The 17,368-nt window shown below is 36.5% G+C and overlaps 1 protein-coding gene across 3 annotated transcripts in view; it reads left to right on the forward strand.

Annotated features, from left to right (window-relative positions):
* Positions 1–13,274, forward strand: part of SEC11A (SEC11 homolog A, signal peptidase complex subunit) — a 31,093-nt gene extending 17,819 nt beyond the window's left edge. Inside the window, exons 3-6 of one of the 3 annotated variants that reach the window (XM_006192606.3) lie at positions 391–540; positions 6,425–6,544; positions 12,499–12,556; positions 12,744–13,274. In XM_006192606.3, the coding sequence (XP_006192668.1) occupies positions 391–540; positions 6,425–6,544; positions 12,499–12,556; positions 12,744–12,794 (379 nt within the window). In that variant the 3' untranslated portion in view covers positions 12,795–13,274. Of the gene's footprint in view, positions 1–390; positions 541–6,424; positions 6,545–7,224; positions 7,295–12,498; positions 12,557–12,743 lie in introns of those variants that run through there. The other 2 variants (XM_014565942.2, XM_014565941.2) reach the window with 2 other exon arrangements.
* The last annotated feature ends 4,094 nt before the right edge of the window (positions 13,275–17,368 follow it).

Genomic DNA, 17,368 nt, shown 5'->3' on the forward strand with positions numbered 1-17,368 from the left:
AGCTTTAGTGTTTTCAAATAAAGTGAGAAGAAGGGCAGTGATTATAAAGTTCATTCTTTTATATTCTGTTTGTCATTTGAAATTTTAAAAGGTTAAGGAATTACTAACCTTGCCCTTTTCAAAATTTAAGCTCCTTTGAATAGTAATGCTTGAAATGGAACTAGTTAATGAAGGCTGTTAACTAAAGGAAATCTTTAGTATAACTAATTAGTCTAAGGAAACCATATATGGAGGACAGTACACATTTTTGTACTTGATGATGTTGATATGTTTGTTAAGGTGTTAAGTATATTCCAAAGGTGATACTTTGAATTGTTTTGTTGAATATCTAACTTTGAAAGTAAATTTAATCTCAGACTTTCTTTTACTGTTATATTCTTTCCCTCCCAGTGGCAGCATGGAACCTGCATTTCATAGAGGAGATCTTCTCTTTCTAACAAATCGAGTTGAAGATCCCATACGAGTGGGAGAAATTGTTGTTTTTAGGATAGAAGGAAGAGAGATTCCTATAGTTCACCGAGTCTTGAAGATTCATGAAAAGTATGTGCAAACTATATCTTCTCTATTTTAAAATATTTTTCAGTTTTAGGTGTTTACAGTATTTAATTTTGATAGCCTAAAAATTAAGAAAGAGTGGAGAACTCCTAGGTCCTTCTTCTGATCTATTTTTATCAATGTCTGAAAGTTTGGTGAACATTTGGAAAATTAAATACTTATTTATTAATTCATTTATTTCCCTGAAGGTGTTTCTTGGTTCCTTTCTACTTCTTAACCAGATCAGTAACCTTGTATATAACCCCAGAAAAAACATGACGTAAAGATTGACCACAGTAGAGTCTTCTCATAGAATTGATGAGGTAGCCCTAATCTTTAAAAAAACAAAAACAAAAAAACCCCAACCCTTTAAGGCAATCTCACAGACATTTCAAATAAGAATCAATATATCAACTTTTTCTAATTCCAAAGAAAATTCATTGAATCTTAGTTATTCTTATAAATACAGACTCTTGCATTTTATAATTGAAAAGGACATACGGAAAGTCTTTAGAATCTGCTATGGTAGAGGTGTGCATAACAATGAGCAAAAGATTTCACATCTCTGGGTCTCAGTTTCCCTGTCTGTAATGGAAAGAGGTTTAGGAAGATGAATTATAAGATCTCTTGGTTCTAAGCCTGTGCTTCCCCTGTGCAACTACATATTCCTCACCCTACTCTTCCAAATCTATAATATTTCTAATTAAGGAGAACTTTCAGAAGGGAAGGAAAGAAAGAAATGAAGGACAAGGGTATGTCCTGAAGGACACACAGGGAAGTGAGACAATGGGATTGATGTCAGTTCTTGAGTATGCGGAAGCCCTAAATAAATGCTCATACTTACCACCCTCTCAAGTAGTCTATTTTTTCCACTTACAGAAGAGGGAACTGTCAACTGTTGCTTTTTGAAAGTCCCTGTAAACATTCTAGCTTAGCTTTCTTCATTGATAAAAGAAAGATCTGACTGCTCTTTTTTTCCCCCCAGACTTCAGTATATTGAAAGATTGTAATTTTTAAATAACATTCTATTGTTGACTAATAAGGAATAACTTAGTTCTTTTTAGGATTGTGAAGGTTTATTCAGTACAGGTAGTGTTTGCCAGATTCTTAAAGTGGATTTGTATTGTTTGTTCTCAGCACTGCCTATTGTGAACAAAGCAGAACCAATTTTCCCCTTATTTATCAGAGAAAGTCAAATTAAACCCAAGTCCTATTTTGGGTAGAGCAGAAGTTGTTCATTTTTACAGGTGATCCTTTGAAATTGAGTTTTTATTTTGAAATAGTTATCTTGTTTCAGGGCAGGTTCTTTGACAGATACTGTCTCAATTTACAGATACCTTAAATTTTGAGAATAATTTTTAACAGAATTCCAAATACTTTAACGTGTATGGTTATTTGTAATCTGAGGTTATTGGTCATTTACTTTAGACACTTGAGGTGCCTTCAGTTTGCAGGCTGTTTAGATAACAGATCCTATTAATCTTCCAAAGTTTCCAGTTTCCTTTTTTCTTTTGAGGAGACTAAAATAGCTGGTTGTAATAATCATTTGATTTAATAGTATTAACATTGTTCTTAAATATGAGACCAAATGACAACCAAAATGGATTAAGTTTTTGTAATAAATGTGTCTTGAACATTTTCAACCTTGTTTTTGCACTATTCATTCATTTTTTTTATCTGAACCTTGTTTTAATAAATAAAATCCTGAGCTTTAAGAAGAATAGAGGTGGGAATTATCCAGCTGACTTCTTTCTTGTCTCATTCCTCCTTTCCTTCTCCATCTGTTTCTGTGTAACTTCGTAAATTTGTAAATACAGTATAAAGCTCTTTTTTCATATGTTGAATTTCCATCTTGTTTGTTTTTGCTTTTTTTTAAATTTACTTCTTTTTTCTATTTTTACATTTTTCTTTTTCTTTTCTTTTTTAAATTGAAGTATAGTTGATTTACAATGTTGTGTTTCTGGTGTACAACGTAGTGACTCAGTTTTACATATAAATATGAATATATATATTTCCTTTCCTATTTTTTTATCATAGGCTATTATAAGCTATTGAATATAGTTCCCTGTGCTATACAGTAGGACCTTGTTGTTTATTTTATATATAGTAATATCTGTGAATCCCAAATATGTAGTAGTTTGTATCTGCTGATTCCCAACTCCCATTTTATCCCTCCTTACTTTCTTCCCTCACTACCTGTAACCATAAGTTTATTTTCTATGTCTATGAGTCTGTTTCTGCTTTGTAAATAAATTCATTTATCATTTTTTATTAAAGATTACACATATAAGTGATAACACATGGTATTTTTCTTTCTCTTTCTGGCTTACTTCACTTAGTATGATAATTTATAGGCCCATCCATGTTGCTACAAATGGCATTATTTTGTTCTTTGTTATGGCTGAGTCGTATTCTGGGGGCGGGGGGTGTATACACCAAAACTTCTTTATCCAATCATCTGTCTGGACATTTAAGTTGTTTCCATGTATTAGCTGTTATAAATAATGCTACTGTGAACACTGGGGTGCAAGTATCTTTTTGAAATAGTTTGAATCTCCATCTTATGAACATTCTTATTACATGTATATTCTTATACATGATGCTGTATAAAATTGGAAAATATAGAAAACAAAATCACATATAATTCTAGAATCCAGAGATAAAATATTAAAATTGGAAGTATTTCTCTTTGTCTTATAAACATATACCCCGCCGCCATGTAATACTAGGATCTACTCAATACTATTTTGTAACATGATTACCTAATGAGCATATGGTAGAATATACCTGATATTACCACATATGCAAAGAACCCCTGAACTAAAGATCAGCTTGCCAAGTGCTGCTTAATATGAGGGTACTGGGTCCATGAATTTGAATCTGTTCTTTGTGCCTAGTCCTGCCTGTTCTCCAGTTGAGACTAATTATGTGTACTGATCTATATGACTAGGCAGTGGAAAAAGGCATGTAATCTAGGGCTTCTCTCTAGTGCACTACTGAGCTCAGGCAAAATTCTCTTATCAGAAACATTAAGAAACTTCCAGTATTTGGGGACAATAGTAAATAGTGAGAAAGTGGCTGGCATTGTTTTTTAAAAAGGCTTAACTATGTCCTGCAATTATTGTAGTTACTAATATATTTTTAATTAAGTTTTTTAAAAAAGGAAAATTATTATTCCTCACTCCTACATGAGGGCTATGTATGCAGGCAAGTTTATATGTACTATGGCAAACAGCAAAAAATGTCTTTGTTCTCCCCTCACCTGTTTCTTATTTTCCGTTTTCTTCCAAAAGAGATGAGTTAGGAAAGAGCTAGAAAATAGTGAAGTTTGTTTTTTAATTTAAAAGGTGAGCTAGCTATTCAGTGTTATCAGTTGACTTAATTCTCTTGGATAGCTCGTCATATTAACCTGTTAGTCAGCCATTCTTAATACTTACTTTTTTGCCACGTATAAACTCTTACTTTATCTTACTGTGTAGCCTACTCTAATATGTATTTAGTAAGTGCAGCCTATAGGAAGTATTATAATTGGATGAAATTGAATAGTGGCATATGATCAAGTATTTGGAAGGAGAAATTTCACCATTGGGTGACCTAGTCCTTAGCTTTGCTCTTTTCTGTACAGATAGATACATCATTTTGTACCCGTTTGGCTCTTGGGGGTCTTTGTTATCTTATCTAAGCAATTATTTCTTCCCTCCTGACATCACAGTATTATGATGCTTGAAGTAAACTGTAAGTGCTTTGAGCTCCTTGGAGATTGATAATATTAAATATTTGGTCCCTGTGCTAGCAAGGGAAAAGTCCCATATAAATGTTGCCAGTCAGGATTTGGGGCCTATGGGTTGTGAAGTGCTGGATTAGGTCTTTATAGCAGGCTTAATAGGAGCTGGCTGCCACAAGAGACTATTTCTTGCACTATTAAGTAAATGAAAGAAAGCTATGTTTTTCGAACAGTTGTGGTGGTCTCTTCTGATTACATCCCAGAGCGGGGAAATTGGGTTTGTTTGTTTGTTTTGTTGGCAAACCATGTCTTTGGAAATAGCCCAGATCTCTTGTAGCATCCCTTTCCTTTCATGGGGAGATTCCCATTTTCCAGTTTTTCTCTCCTCATACTTGATTTTATTTCTCTGCCTCTGTGGGGTTGCTGTTACTTCATGGTTGAATTGACTCTTCCTTCCTGCTGCTCCCGACTTTCACTCTTGGAGCTAGCCCCCCTCTTGGCACCTGCCCTCTTTTACCCTCCAGGATTTTTCAGACATTCTTTCATTTGCTGAGTTGTCAGCTGCAGATTATTTCTCTGTGTACATTTGCATTTTTTCTAATTGGAATCTCATTTTTAATGAGACTGTTGCACTTGACTGTTTTTAGTGTTTGCAACACCTCCCAATTTAGTTTTATCTGCAGATGATTTAGTGTCTAGTGAGCTAGTTTCTGGCTTAGAATCTAAGTAGATATTATTCAATAGGAGTTGAAGCTATTTTTCTTCTTTCTAGTATAGTGGTTAACCCAAACTCACTTGAATTAATTTTAAGATAGTCTTTATCAACTGTAATTTTTGCTTTCAGTTAAATTTTGAAATTACTAGAAGCCTCGTGGTTCTTTAGTAGAATTAAACTAATAGTTATCTGATCAAGTAAGATACTGTTTCCATAAATCCTGGCAGGTAAAAGTAATGTATATTTGTTGGAGAAAAAATTAGAAGCTAAAGGTAAGCTAAAAGAAAGCCATAGGTAGCTGCTATTTACACCTTAGTCTATCATTTTAGACCTTGTTTAATGTCTTTCTTTTTTGCTTTTATTTTTTAAATATGGGGAATTTATAACATGCACAAAAGTAGACAAAACAGTATAATGAATTTCCATGTACCAATCACCCAGTCCCAATAATTATTAATATATGGTCAATTCTGCCCCACCTACACTACCACCTCTTCTCATTCTCCTACTTGTACTATTTTGAGTCAAATCCTAGATATCATGTGATATCATATGTAAATATTTCAGTAAATATCTAGAAAACATAACCAATGAGCCTTTAAATAAAATATAACTACAGTTAGCATGCTTACACCTTAAAAAAATGACCAGTCATTCCTTTTTGACATTAGGTTTCCAATCTTTTAAAAAAAAATTTTTTTGTGGGGGTAATAATTAGGTTTGTTTGTTTGTTTGTCTTAATGGAGGTACTGGGGTTTGAATCCAGGACCTCATGCATGCTAAGCATGTGCTCTTCCACTGAGCTTATACCCTGCCCCCCAAGTTTCCAATCTTTGTTCAAATTCCCAATTATATCAACTTTTTTTTTTAACAGTTTATTTGGATCTAGAATCAAATAAGATCCTCAGTTGCAACTGGTTAATATGGCTTTTTAATATCTTACTTAATCTGTAAATTATTTCTCTTTCTTTATTCCTTGCAACTTACTGGTTGAAGAAGCTGGATCATCCTGTAGTTCTGTAGTCTTCGTTTCGCCAATTATATCCTATGGGGTGCTTTAATGTGTTTCTTTGTTCTTTGTATTTCCAGAAGATTGATTGTGTTTATTTTAATATAAAAATGAAATTATACTGTATGTGCTATTTTGTAATATTTTTTCACTTAATAAAATTTGTATGATTTTTGGATGTCACTAGATATTCTTCTATATCATCATCCTTAATGTTTGCATAGTATTTCAACTCCTGTTAGACTTTTCACTTGTTTCCAGTTTTTCCCTAGTATAAACAGTATAGCTGTGAACATCCTTTTAGCTAAAGAATTATTTTGCTATTGGGAATGATGATAAAATTCCACAGTTCCACAGATATTTTCAGTTAACAAGAACAAATTTTGTGCTTTCAGGTGGCATGACAGTATTTGATATCTTGGGTTTCCCTTACTCTTTTAAGGCAAAATGGACATATCAAGTTTTTGACCAAAGGAGATAACAATGCGGTTGATGACCGAGGCCTCTATAAACAAGGACAACACTGGCTAGAGAAAAAGGATGTTGTGGGGAGAGCGAGGGGGTAAGTATAGAGGGGAGCATTTAAGGAGCTTTTCGTGTCACTTGAAAATGACTTTCTTGATCGTATTGTCTGATCATATACATATGAATATAATAGCGTGGTCCTGGTTCTACCAAGTTACCTGTGTCCTTTGAAAAAGTACGCTTCTTAAAATGCATCTAAAACTAAAGGTTTAGTGCTCCAGAGGGGAGGATATGGGGTGCTGTAAAAGAATAGGATATTAGCAATAAGGATGAATTGGAGTGATTATTTAAAAACTCATTTGTTTATTTAATTCATTTAAGAAATGTTATTGGGCATCTTCCATGTCTTCTAATGTCTATACTGTGCTAGGCTCTGGGAATCCAGAGCAGTATTTTTTTTTCTTTTTGGGGGTTAGGGGGAGGTAGTTAGGTTTATTTGCTTATGTATTTTTAACGGAGGTACTGGCGATTGAACCCAGGACCTTGTGCAGGCTAGGCATGCACTCTGCCACTGAGCTATACCCTCCCACAAAGAGCAGTATTAATTCTGCTTCTTGAAACTTACATTTCTTAAGTATTTACTGAGTCAGCAACTTACAAAGTGTTCATCTAGATTAATTTTATCATGTTAATTTATTCCATACTGCTTTATTTCTAGATTTGAAATTACTGGGGTTAAGTGAAATTTTAAAGTTATATTAAGCCTGTTTATTTCAGATTTTATCAGGAGAACAGATCAGTGGAGGACAGGAATTGTAAGTTATTGGTATGAGGAAGTATGGGATTATTACTACCTTCATGTTATTAATAGTATTAACAATAACTCGCATTTACTAGGGCTATGTGTCAGAAACTCATTTTAAGTGCTTTATAAGTATTACCTCATTTTAACCTCAGAACAACCCTAATATTTCCATTCTACAGATGAGGAAACACATGTTAGGTTGCTTATCTAAGGTCACACTGGTGATGGTAAGTGGCTGGCTGACTCCAGAGTGCACTCTCTTAACCATCACACCAGAATTACTGGCGTAACATTTCTGAGATGGGTAACTGCTTGTTCTCACTATTTAGATGCCTCATGGCACTCTTAACCACTGTCAGAACATCTGCTCCTTCTGACCTAGAATAGTCACTGTGGATTCAATGATTCCACTAGCAGACATGCCACCACACTGAGGAACTATGTTCCCATAAAGAAATAAGTTCAAGTTATTAAGTGAAAGCTGTCTCAGTTACAGCATAAGAGATGTTAAGTTTGGGGCCAGAGAGATCGGATCAGAAGAAGCACCCATGTGTTTTGTCTTCTGCAGAGCTGGTTTTTTGTGCATGCCTCCAATTCAAGGGAATTTCTTTTCCTATGATGGAGCTAACTATACTTTTATAATTCAAATTAGATCTTCAGTGCTTCTCGGAAGTCATAGTCCCCCTTTCCCTCAGTTCCCAAGGTGTTGCTAATATCATCTCTTTGAGTCTTTTCTTCCTTTAATCTGTGTACAAATGTACAGATTCCTGTAGAAACATAAGGAAATAACAGTCATCAAAAAACAGTCACCTCTCTCCATCTCCTCCCCCTCCATAAATATTTTAATTTTTTGGTTTATGTTCTTTTAATGTTTATATATAAATATGCAGATCTTAATATACATGTGTGTATACATAGTACGTAAACACATTCTGTGTATGGGGAGAGAATGGTCACATTACTTATAACCTCTTTTTCATTCCCCAAAGTTATCAATATCTTTACAAATCAGAAGCTTTATTTCCATGTCATTATTTTCAAAGCTGTATGGTATTCTACTGTGTGAAAAGACCATATTTATTTAGCCAGTCTCCTATTATTGGATGCCTTGATTTTTTTTTATTGTGAACAGTGTTATGGTGAGCATTCCTATTAAACTTATCTTAATGCCTCTGCCTAATCATTTCTTCATAGTAAATTCTTAGAAGTAGAATTACCAGGTAAAACATAAGCATATTTTAAGGCTTTTGACAAATTTTGCCATACAGTTTCATTTATACTCCTACAAGTATGATAGAGTGTCCCTTTATCTGGATCTTGATTTGCAGGTGTTTAATGCAGTTCTGTCTGCTAACTCTAGCCCCATTTGGGTAAAAAATGTATCATCCTATGAAAGGGTAGAGGCTTTCTTCTACTCAGGTAACTTGACTTTATGAAGAATTTTTGAAAAATCCCAGACTGTATGCAGTGTTATTTCTAAAATCCCAACATTAAAAGTATAGGCCTTTTTCAGGCTTTCATTTAACAAAACAAATGTTATAGCCTGGTACTCTCTGAATTAAGTAACTTTCCATGAAGTATAAACATCTGAGACATGAACAGCAGGAACACAGAATCTTAACTGTACAAATGCACACTTTGTTGATTATATCATCACCTACCCTTGACACATAATGGGGCACATCACCTCCTTTTGTGGAAATTGTATTTATAAAATGCTAAACTATATTTCAGGGTAGGGATTTTTTGTAGACCAGTCTATGACTGTGGTATGGGTGTCTTTATGCATTAAAAATTTTTTTTTTGTTTTCAAACAGCTGCACACTGAAAAATTTTACACTGAGGCCTAAGGCCCTAAATAAAAACGAGTTTAAAAAATTTTTATTGAGATATAATTCACATATATTGGGATATAAAATTTACTGTTTTGAAGTGTACGGTATAGTGGGTTTTATTACATTCACAAGGTTGTAAAACTGTCACCACTATTTAATTCCAGAATATTTCCACATCCCAGAAAGAAAACTGTGTACTCATTTGCAGTCACTCTCCATCCCCTTCTTTCTGCGGCTCCTGGCAACCACTAATCTACTTTCTGTCTCTGTGGATTGCCTGTTCTGGACATTTTATATAAACAGAATCTTACAATATGTGTTCTTTTGTATCTGGCTTCTTTCACCTAAATAATATTTTCAAGGTTCATTCATGTTGTTGCATGTAATAAAAACAATTTCAGAAAATGAAACTAATACTGAGCCGACTAAGTATATAACAGGGGTGATTCTAAATTCAGGAAGTTGAAAAACACAAGAGAAACTGTTAGTCAAAGAAGAGTTGAAAGCAACAGGAGAAAACGACAAAAGCCTAGCAAGAGATCAGGGAATAGAGAAATACTGATAATGAAAAGAGGAATAAAAATGAAGGGGGCAGAGTAATTAAGCTCTATTGACTGAAGTCAGTTTTATGGAGGAGGCGTTTTTATTTTTTTTTTGGAGGAGGCTTTTAAAACATACTTTTTACTTAACTTGTAACAGGTCGTTCTCGGCTGGAAACAGTGATCCTTTTTAAATCAACTACTGGGGTCCACACTTCCTACACGTAGACTCCTTGTGACAACTGACAAAGTTATTTTCTCCCCAAACATCGGCAGATAGTTCTTCCTTCTGAGGCTCCTTCCTTAGCAACATCTTTGATCCCAAGAGCTCCAAGGGACATGTACTTATCCATACTCAGCACAGGCTGGTGTTGAAGTTGGCTTTGTGGATGGCATTTGTTTTACTTATTTTAAACCTCTGCTTATTATCAACTCTGCTTTAACAGAGTTTATCTGAGCAGCATAGGAAAAAAGTGCAGCTGATTTGAATTTAAGACGACTGACGGAAAAAAAAAAGGTGACTGACGACAGCAGCGTTAGGCACTTGATTAGCAGCTCTTGGCTCTCTGTCCGTGGAGGGAAGCAGTGGTACAGATGATTAAATCTTTTGTTTGACTTTGCACTGCCGGTCATATTCTGGCAAACTTAATGTTTTGCTTATATTACTCCCAAAGATCTAGTTGCTTCTATTTCACTATGGTGGGCAAGGAAAAGCCACCTTAGGGGAAAAAATGTTTCTGTGGATAACCCATAAGACTGTAAGATCACTGTAGTTTTTTGAGCATAAATATTATTGCATGGAGGTCACAGTGAAAGTCTTTACCCATGAGAATAGCTGCTGATTGACCACCAGTCCAGAATTAGCAGCTTCATGTTGTTTTAATAGAAGTCACAGATGCTTTAAAAACTTTTAATCTGCGTTTTACTGTGTGGCATTTGCCTTTACATTCTTAAGTTAGATGATATTCCTTCACTGCTTTTATGAAGATGTTATAAATGAAAAAAATAGTTATTGCATGAAAAAGAAAAAATATGTGCACTGAAAATATGGAAAACCTCTATCCTCTCTCCCAGAGCTTAGCTATGCTGTTCTGTAGTGACTGTTGCTTTTTATCTCTTAAGGGTCCCAGGGGTTGAAACTGAAATATGGGCCCCCAGAGGGGATATTATTTGTCACTACACCTCACTTGCTAGAACTGTGCTTCTTGTATGTTAGTGTGCAGAAGCATCATTTGGGTCCCACCTTTGAGAGGTGCTCTGACTCAGTAAGTCTGGGAAGATAGAGCAATCTTCATTTTTAGCAAGATGCCCAAGTGATTCTCACAATGGAGGTGTAGATTTTAAGAAATATAAACTTATGAGAATGGGAGTTTGGGTACGGGGAAAGAGAGAGATGGGTCTAGGTAAGGCTGCCAGAAGGGAGAGGAGCAGGATGGGGTGAGGACAGGAGACAGGAAGTACGAGGAGTTCTTAAAAAGAAGTGAAATCCACCAAAGATAAAATTTCTGTTTTTCTCTTTTTTCAAGAGTGCCTAAAGCTTTGATGGTAGAGGTGTTACATAGGAGGTAATTTCTGTTTGTGTGCCTTTGGTGTGTGCCAAGGTTGTGGATGCTCTGAAAAAAAAAGTATCTGGGCTGTTTTAAAGTATGCAAAGTTCAGTCTCCATTTCAGCCCAATCTCCCTCCTCTAGGACAGGCTCTAGCACAGTACCACCTAGTCCAGTCTGAAGTCCAGCAGTGGAAGAGGAAGAAAAGAAAAGTTATACAATTTTAACTGCTGTTTCTTCTCACATCTCTTTCTCCCCTGCATTATTATATGGTTGAAGAGTCTTGCTTTGAGGGAGAATTGAAGTCCTGGGAGAAAATGAGAGTCCCAAAGGAAAAAGACGAGGCCTGAACATTCCAGCATTCAAGCAGGCAGTATTTACTGGATGCCTGCTGTGTGCCAAATGTTATATTTGGTCCTGAAGGTACAATAGGGAACAGAACTGACATGGTTTCTGCCCTTAGGGTCTAGTAGGGGAGACAGACACTATACAGCTAGTTAAGCAATTAATTATGTAATTAAACTCCAGGTAAAGACTTCAAAGGAAATATATCAGGTGCTATGAGATTATTTAACAAGTGATTTTTACCTAGTTTGAGGGGACAGACTTTAGGGACAAGAGGAAAGCAAGAGCTAGTGAAAACAAACAAAAGTATAGCAGCCAAGAGGTAGATGGAGAAAGAGACTTGTGGTGTGTTACAGAAACCACGGAGAAAGATTTCATGGGCAAGTTTCTGGTCATGGAAGTCAAATGCTGCAGAGATGAAAAGGAAGATAGCTGAGACTCATCTGCATACAGTGATTTAAACTGTTCCAGAGCAGTCCGAGAGAGCCAAAGCCAGATTACAGGTGGTTAAAAAATAAGAGGGTGGTGAAATCTTAAGTACTATAATAGAGCTATTACACTCACTTTTTGGATACTTAACATGAAGTACCTTGTAATGTTCTGGCTGTGTTTGCCTTGTCTCCCCAACTAGATCAACAGCTCCCAGAATTTATGACAACAAACCCAGGCCTTAGCCCCAAATCCGCACGTAGTGTTAAGAGTCACCAACTAGAGACCTGAGACCTTGGATCTGGTACTGGTTCCGCCACACAGAAGCCACGTACCTTGGGCATGAGCAGTTGTTTCCTCATCTATAAAATGGTGATATCCTTAACTTCCCTATCACATGGGCTGTTGAAAGGATCTAAAAAGATAGTATATGCAAATAGACTTTGTAAGCTGAAAATTAGTGTTCTATGGAAAACATTGAGAGTGTTCATTAAATGATAACAGCCTCTTAGGAAGTTCTGTGATGATCAGTTTGTTTGTTTGTTTGTTTAGATTTGTTCCTTATATTGGGATTGTGACGATCCTCATGAATGACTATCCTAAATTTAAGGTAAGATCCTGTACTATATGTTTCATTAATTTTGGAAACTATTAAATGGGTTACAGTTAAATGATGGAAGACTAAATTGTCTAGTTTAGTGACTTATCAGTTACAAAGGCCAGTTTGTTAATTAACTCTGAGGATTTGTGAATTTTTAAAAGCTTCTCTAACTTGGGGTACTGTGTTTATTTTCTAGTATGGAGTACTCTTTTTGCTGGGTTTATTTGTGCTGGTCCATCGTGAGTAAGAAGTCTACCTTGCTGTTCCTGGAAGATGCTGTACTTTTTGTTACTGAATATTTGGAGTAGATAACGATCTGTGGTTGGTGGATGGCGAACACACATGTTGGCGCTTCTTGGTAGCACTGGTTTGCATTAGTTTATGTTTCCACGCCAGAGTACGTGTGGGCGGGTGCATGTGCACCACAGCGTGCACTCGAGGGGACTTTCAGTCACAGAATTTCATATGTTGTCATTGTCACACTTTCGCATTTTTGTACATCAGTGAATTTTTTATATTAAAAGGTTGAGCCAAAGCCCCCAGTGTTTGTATTTTGAAGCCAAGCTTCACTTCTAAAGTGCCTACAGAGTTCTGTAAATGAAAATGCAGCTCTGCACGAGTTTGAAACTGCCATTCCTCCTTATAATGGGAATGGCATATCCTGAGGTGGTCATAGTCTTAACTTTTCAAAATTTTAAATAAAAGACTTTGCATATTGAACCCCTTATCCCTGACTTGTGTTTGTCGGGAAAGCTGAAATTTGCTTCCCTGTGCTGGTTCTTAGTACCCCTTGGGAAGGTAAAGGCTTTGATGTGAACAGTTCTTCAGCCAAGAAGTTTGTCCTAATACTAACAACTGGCATTTGTTTGTTTGTCTTGTTTTTGTTTTTGTGAAGCAAACATAGCGATTGATGTTCGTAGGAAATCTCTTTGTTTTAAAATTGATTCTTCACTAGGGTATGACTCAGATACACATAAACCCAGCTAGTTGCTGAGAGGTTCAGAAAATCTCACTTTGCTTAGACTCATAACCTTTTCTACACCTGAGACATTCTCAGCCCTTTCTACAAGATGTCAGTGAATTTTAGCATCTGGGGGAGGCATGAGAAAGGTGCTGGAGGGCAAGCATGCTGCTTGTTTTCTTTTAACTCTAATTTGCCTAACCTGTTCTTGTAAGTGCCTGGCTTTGCTTTTCTCTAATGCAGACTTAAAGAAGGAAAGGTTCAAAGTAGTAAAGGCAAAGCCCAGTTGTGTTTTTCTCCTTTTAATATTGAGGCAGTTAGGGAAATAGGGAGTTGGGGGGGGGTCAGTTTATGCGTTTTAAGCACAAAATACTCTTAATCCTTTCTGTTCTCTTTTTGTATTACTGTGAAATCTCAAAGTAAGCAAGTTTTCTATGTTGGGCTCAATGAATGGTTTCTATGATTTGTTCAACTGAGGTGGAAATCAGTCCATACTTTAATGCTAATGGAATGAGAAGAGGGACAATTAATCTTCTGAAGCCTTCCCCTGTAGAGAACAGTGCCATCCTCAATCCATTATCTAGGATGTGGGCTCTTAATGCTATCAACAGAGTATGAAACTTGGCAACTTACTGCTAACAAGTACTTCTTTGAACTTGTCTTTAAGACTCATGTAGTACTTTTTCCTCCCAGTCACCTGCAGAGGATAGGGTTAACTGCTCGGCCTGTTTAGTGCCCTGACTCTGTTTTTGTACCAGCCTTTCTAGACCACTCCAGGGGAGAAGTAGTGTGCTCTGCTGCCAAAGGGTGGGATCCCAAAGTTCCTTGTGGTCCCAGCTTGCCTGAGTGTAAACATCCTTGTACTTGTACTTGTAGTCTCAGCTATCCAGATTTCTCCTCCTTATATACTTAGGGGAAGGAAAGTGTCAATATTTTCCTCACTGGCATATTTTCAAACTCAGTTTTGTGAAATTATTGTTTTTACTCCTTTGCTGGATGCTCTAGTTTGAAGCAACAGCTCAATTCCTCTGAAAAAATCATTTAAAAATATTTAGATCATTTAAAATATTTGACTCACTCTAACAGCCAAAAATGAAAAGATTATTTGTGGAGAGAAGTGCTATGTTCTCAGTTTTCATATTTTCTAATTTAGTGCTAACACGTAAGACTTAAAACTGGTAGATTTTATTAGTAAATACAATGTATTTTAAAAGCTCTTTGCAAATGTAAGAAATGCCAGAGATGTTTAATTTGGTGTTTTAATGAAATTATAAGCTCTTTGAGATTTGGCAGGTCAAGTGAAAAGTTAAGAGGGTTTAACCAGTTGTGAGTGAAGGAAATTGAAGAGGATGAGAATTGATAAAACTTCAAATGCGACTATGATAATGGGGTTATCTGTTGGCTGTTATTCATTCACTCTCTTTAGTCTCTACAAGTTATTTCCAAATGCCTGTCCTTAGTTCTAGTCCCGTGTCTCTCTGTTCCCACTGGACACTTCCAGTTGATTGTCCCATCTTTAAACTTAAGTTAATAGCAATTCCTGCAAACTTCCCCTCTGAATTTCAACTTTTCTTTAAAGGAGTATTCATCTAGATTTTTCATTTTCACACAATATTTAGTCACTTAAAAGCCAACATTTCCCCCTGTCATTCCATTCTCATTGCCATCCCCTGAATCCAGAAACATGCTCAGGGGCTCCCTGTTGCTTGGGTGACTTTATGTCCTAGTTTCTCTGTAACGTGCCAGCCTATTTTAGATCATTTCCACCTGGTAGTTCATTTTAGTACCCCTTTTACTTTTAAGAAGTATCTCTTTGAGGCTGTAAGTTTTGTGGTAACCGTACATATTAGCTACGTGTAAAGTCAGACTTTGAGTTCAGCTGACATGAAGCAGCCTTGTGCTTTACTGCTGTGTTTTCACTTATATTCTCTCATACTCTCATTTCTGCTTGTCTGAGTCTCACTTTCTTTACAAAGTTATTTTCTTCCTCTTTCACTCAGCATCTACAGCCTTATACTATTTGTGTAAGTTTGTGGATATGGGCTCAAGTTCCTCCATCTTCCACGGCAGGAGTCTCATTTTATAGACACTGTACTCTGTTTTCCCAGTCTCATCTAGCAGCATATACTATATTTTCCGCATACTCATACATTGGAATCAGAGGCAGTAACTAAGGGTAGCATTATTGTTGTGCTTTTATTCTGGGGCAAAGCATATGAATCACTAAAGTGATTTGTACTTGCCTGTTATTTAGTAAGTACATTGTCTTGGTCTTGCCAAATTTGAATCTAAAAACTCCCTATGGTTCCATTTAAAACAGCATGTTCCCTTTCTAGAATTTTTTATGTTAATCTTGTTTTCTTCTTTTTTGTGTGTATCCTTGGTCTCTTCCTGTGTTCTCTTTCTCGTTGGGAGGAGTATTGGCATTTGTCATTTTTCTCAGGGAGTCACAGTCTTCTCAGAGAGCATAGGCTTGGAATAAAGGCTCTGTTATCCTTGAGTGCGTTTCTTGGTCATTTGCATAAGTGTGTTACCAAGTCCAGATAACCCCTGTCCTAATAACGCATTGTGTGTGGGAGCTTCCCCAGGTTCTGAGGGTACCCTTCTTATGACATTCATCACTCTGTTCACCTTAAGAAATTCTAGTTGGCTAAATGGATTGTCCAGCTTTCTCAAGATGCTCCTTCAGTTGAGATGGTCTATTCATGCTTTTTTCTGGCCAAGTATATCTTTGTCACTATTCTCCCCTGCTAGAATGGTAAGTAATAGCAGAGAGGTTTTAGAAATAAAACAGCAAATACGACCTTTCACACTTAATTATGGTGAGTCTAAGTGTAGAAGGAATTCTGTGTAACCAAGAAGTGTTAGAGACTAAAATATGCAGAGGTTATCAAAAAAAAATAATGAGAACATTGCCTTCCAAGTCATGGAGCTTTCTAGGCCCTCAGGGCTTTTTCCATTGTCAGCTCTTAGCACACCCCACTTTCTCATACCCTTGACACTGGCCTCACTATATAGACATCCATTCTTTGCTTATGCTGGTCTCTGCCTGGAGTGCCTGCTCACTTCTCTACTTGCTAAAGGCTTTCTCATTCGGGAGACTTTTATTGAGCATCTACTCTGTGCCAGATTTCGGGCTAGGCCCTGGGGATACAAATATGAATCAGATAAGGTCCCTTTTCCACCAGGAACTCAGTGCCTTAACAGGGGCAATGTGTAAACAAATCTTTCCACGTAGGATCATAAGATGCACAGGGAGCTCAAAAGAGTGTTTTCTAATTCTCGAGTAAGCTCTTGAGTGTATAGTGCTTCCTTCTCGGTGCTGCCTTCTCAGTCCTTTGTTTGTCACCCTCAGGGTGGCTCGTCTTATGTGTGCCCTGCCTCCCAGTTAGCTCCTTGAAGGCATTAAGACAAAACTAGCCTGTGATTCATCCTTGTATGTCCCCTAGTTCCCATCACAATGCTTTGCACAGTTTAGATTTATTTATACCCTGTTTTGTTCCAAAAAGGATTTTGAGTGGCTCATAAAGAGACATCTAGTACTATGTTATAAGATATAGAACAGTTGAAGAATTTGGGGTTGAAATAAGTATGGGAGAAAAGGACAAAGTTAGAGGTGAGGTTAATACCTACAAGACACCTCAAAAGATTCTGTTTTCTCATGGAGGAGATCTGTAACGTCAGCTGGGACTAATGTAAAGAGGGAAATAATTATTTCTATGCTTCATGGAATGGGCATAAAATGGAAATCTTAAAAAATTTCTGATCATACTTCAAGATCAAAAAATTTCTCTTCTGGGACCTCACTACAAGGGCACTGTGTAATGTTAGGCAATAATCCTTATATTAATTAGTCTAAT

The sequence above is a fragment of the Camelus ferus genome, chromosome 27 (genome assembly GCF_009834535.1).
Source record: "Camelus ferus isolate YT-003-E chromosome 27, BCGSAC_Cfer_1.0, whole genome shotgun sequence".
NCBI classification, from domain to species: domain Eukaryota; kingdom Metazoa; phylum Chordata; class Mammalia; order Artiodactyla; family Camelidae; genus Camelus; species Camelus ferus.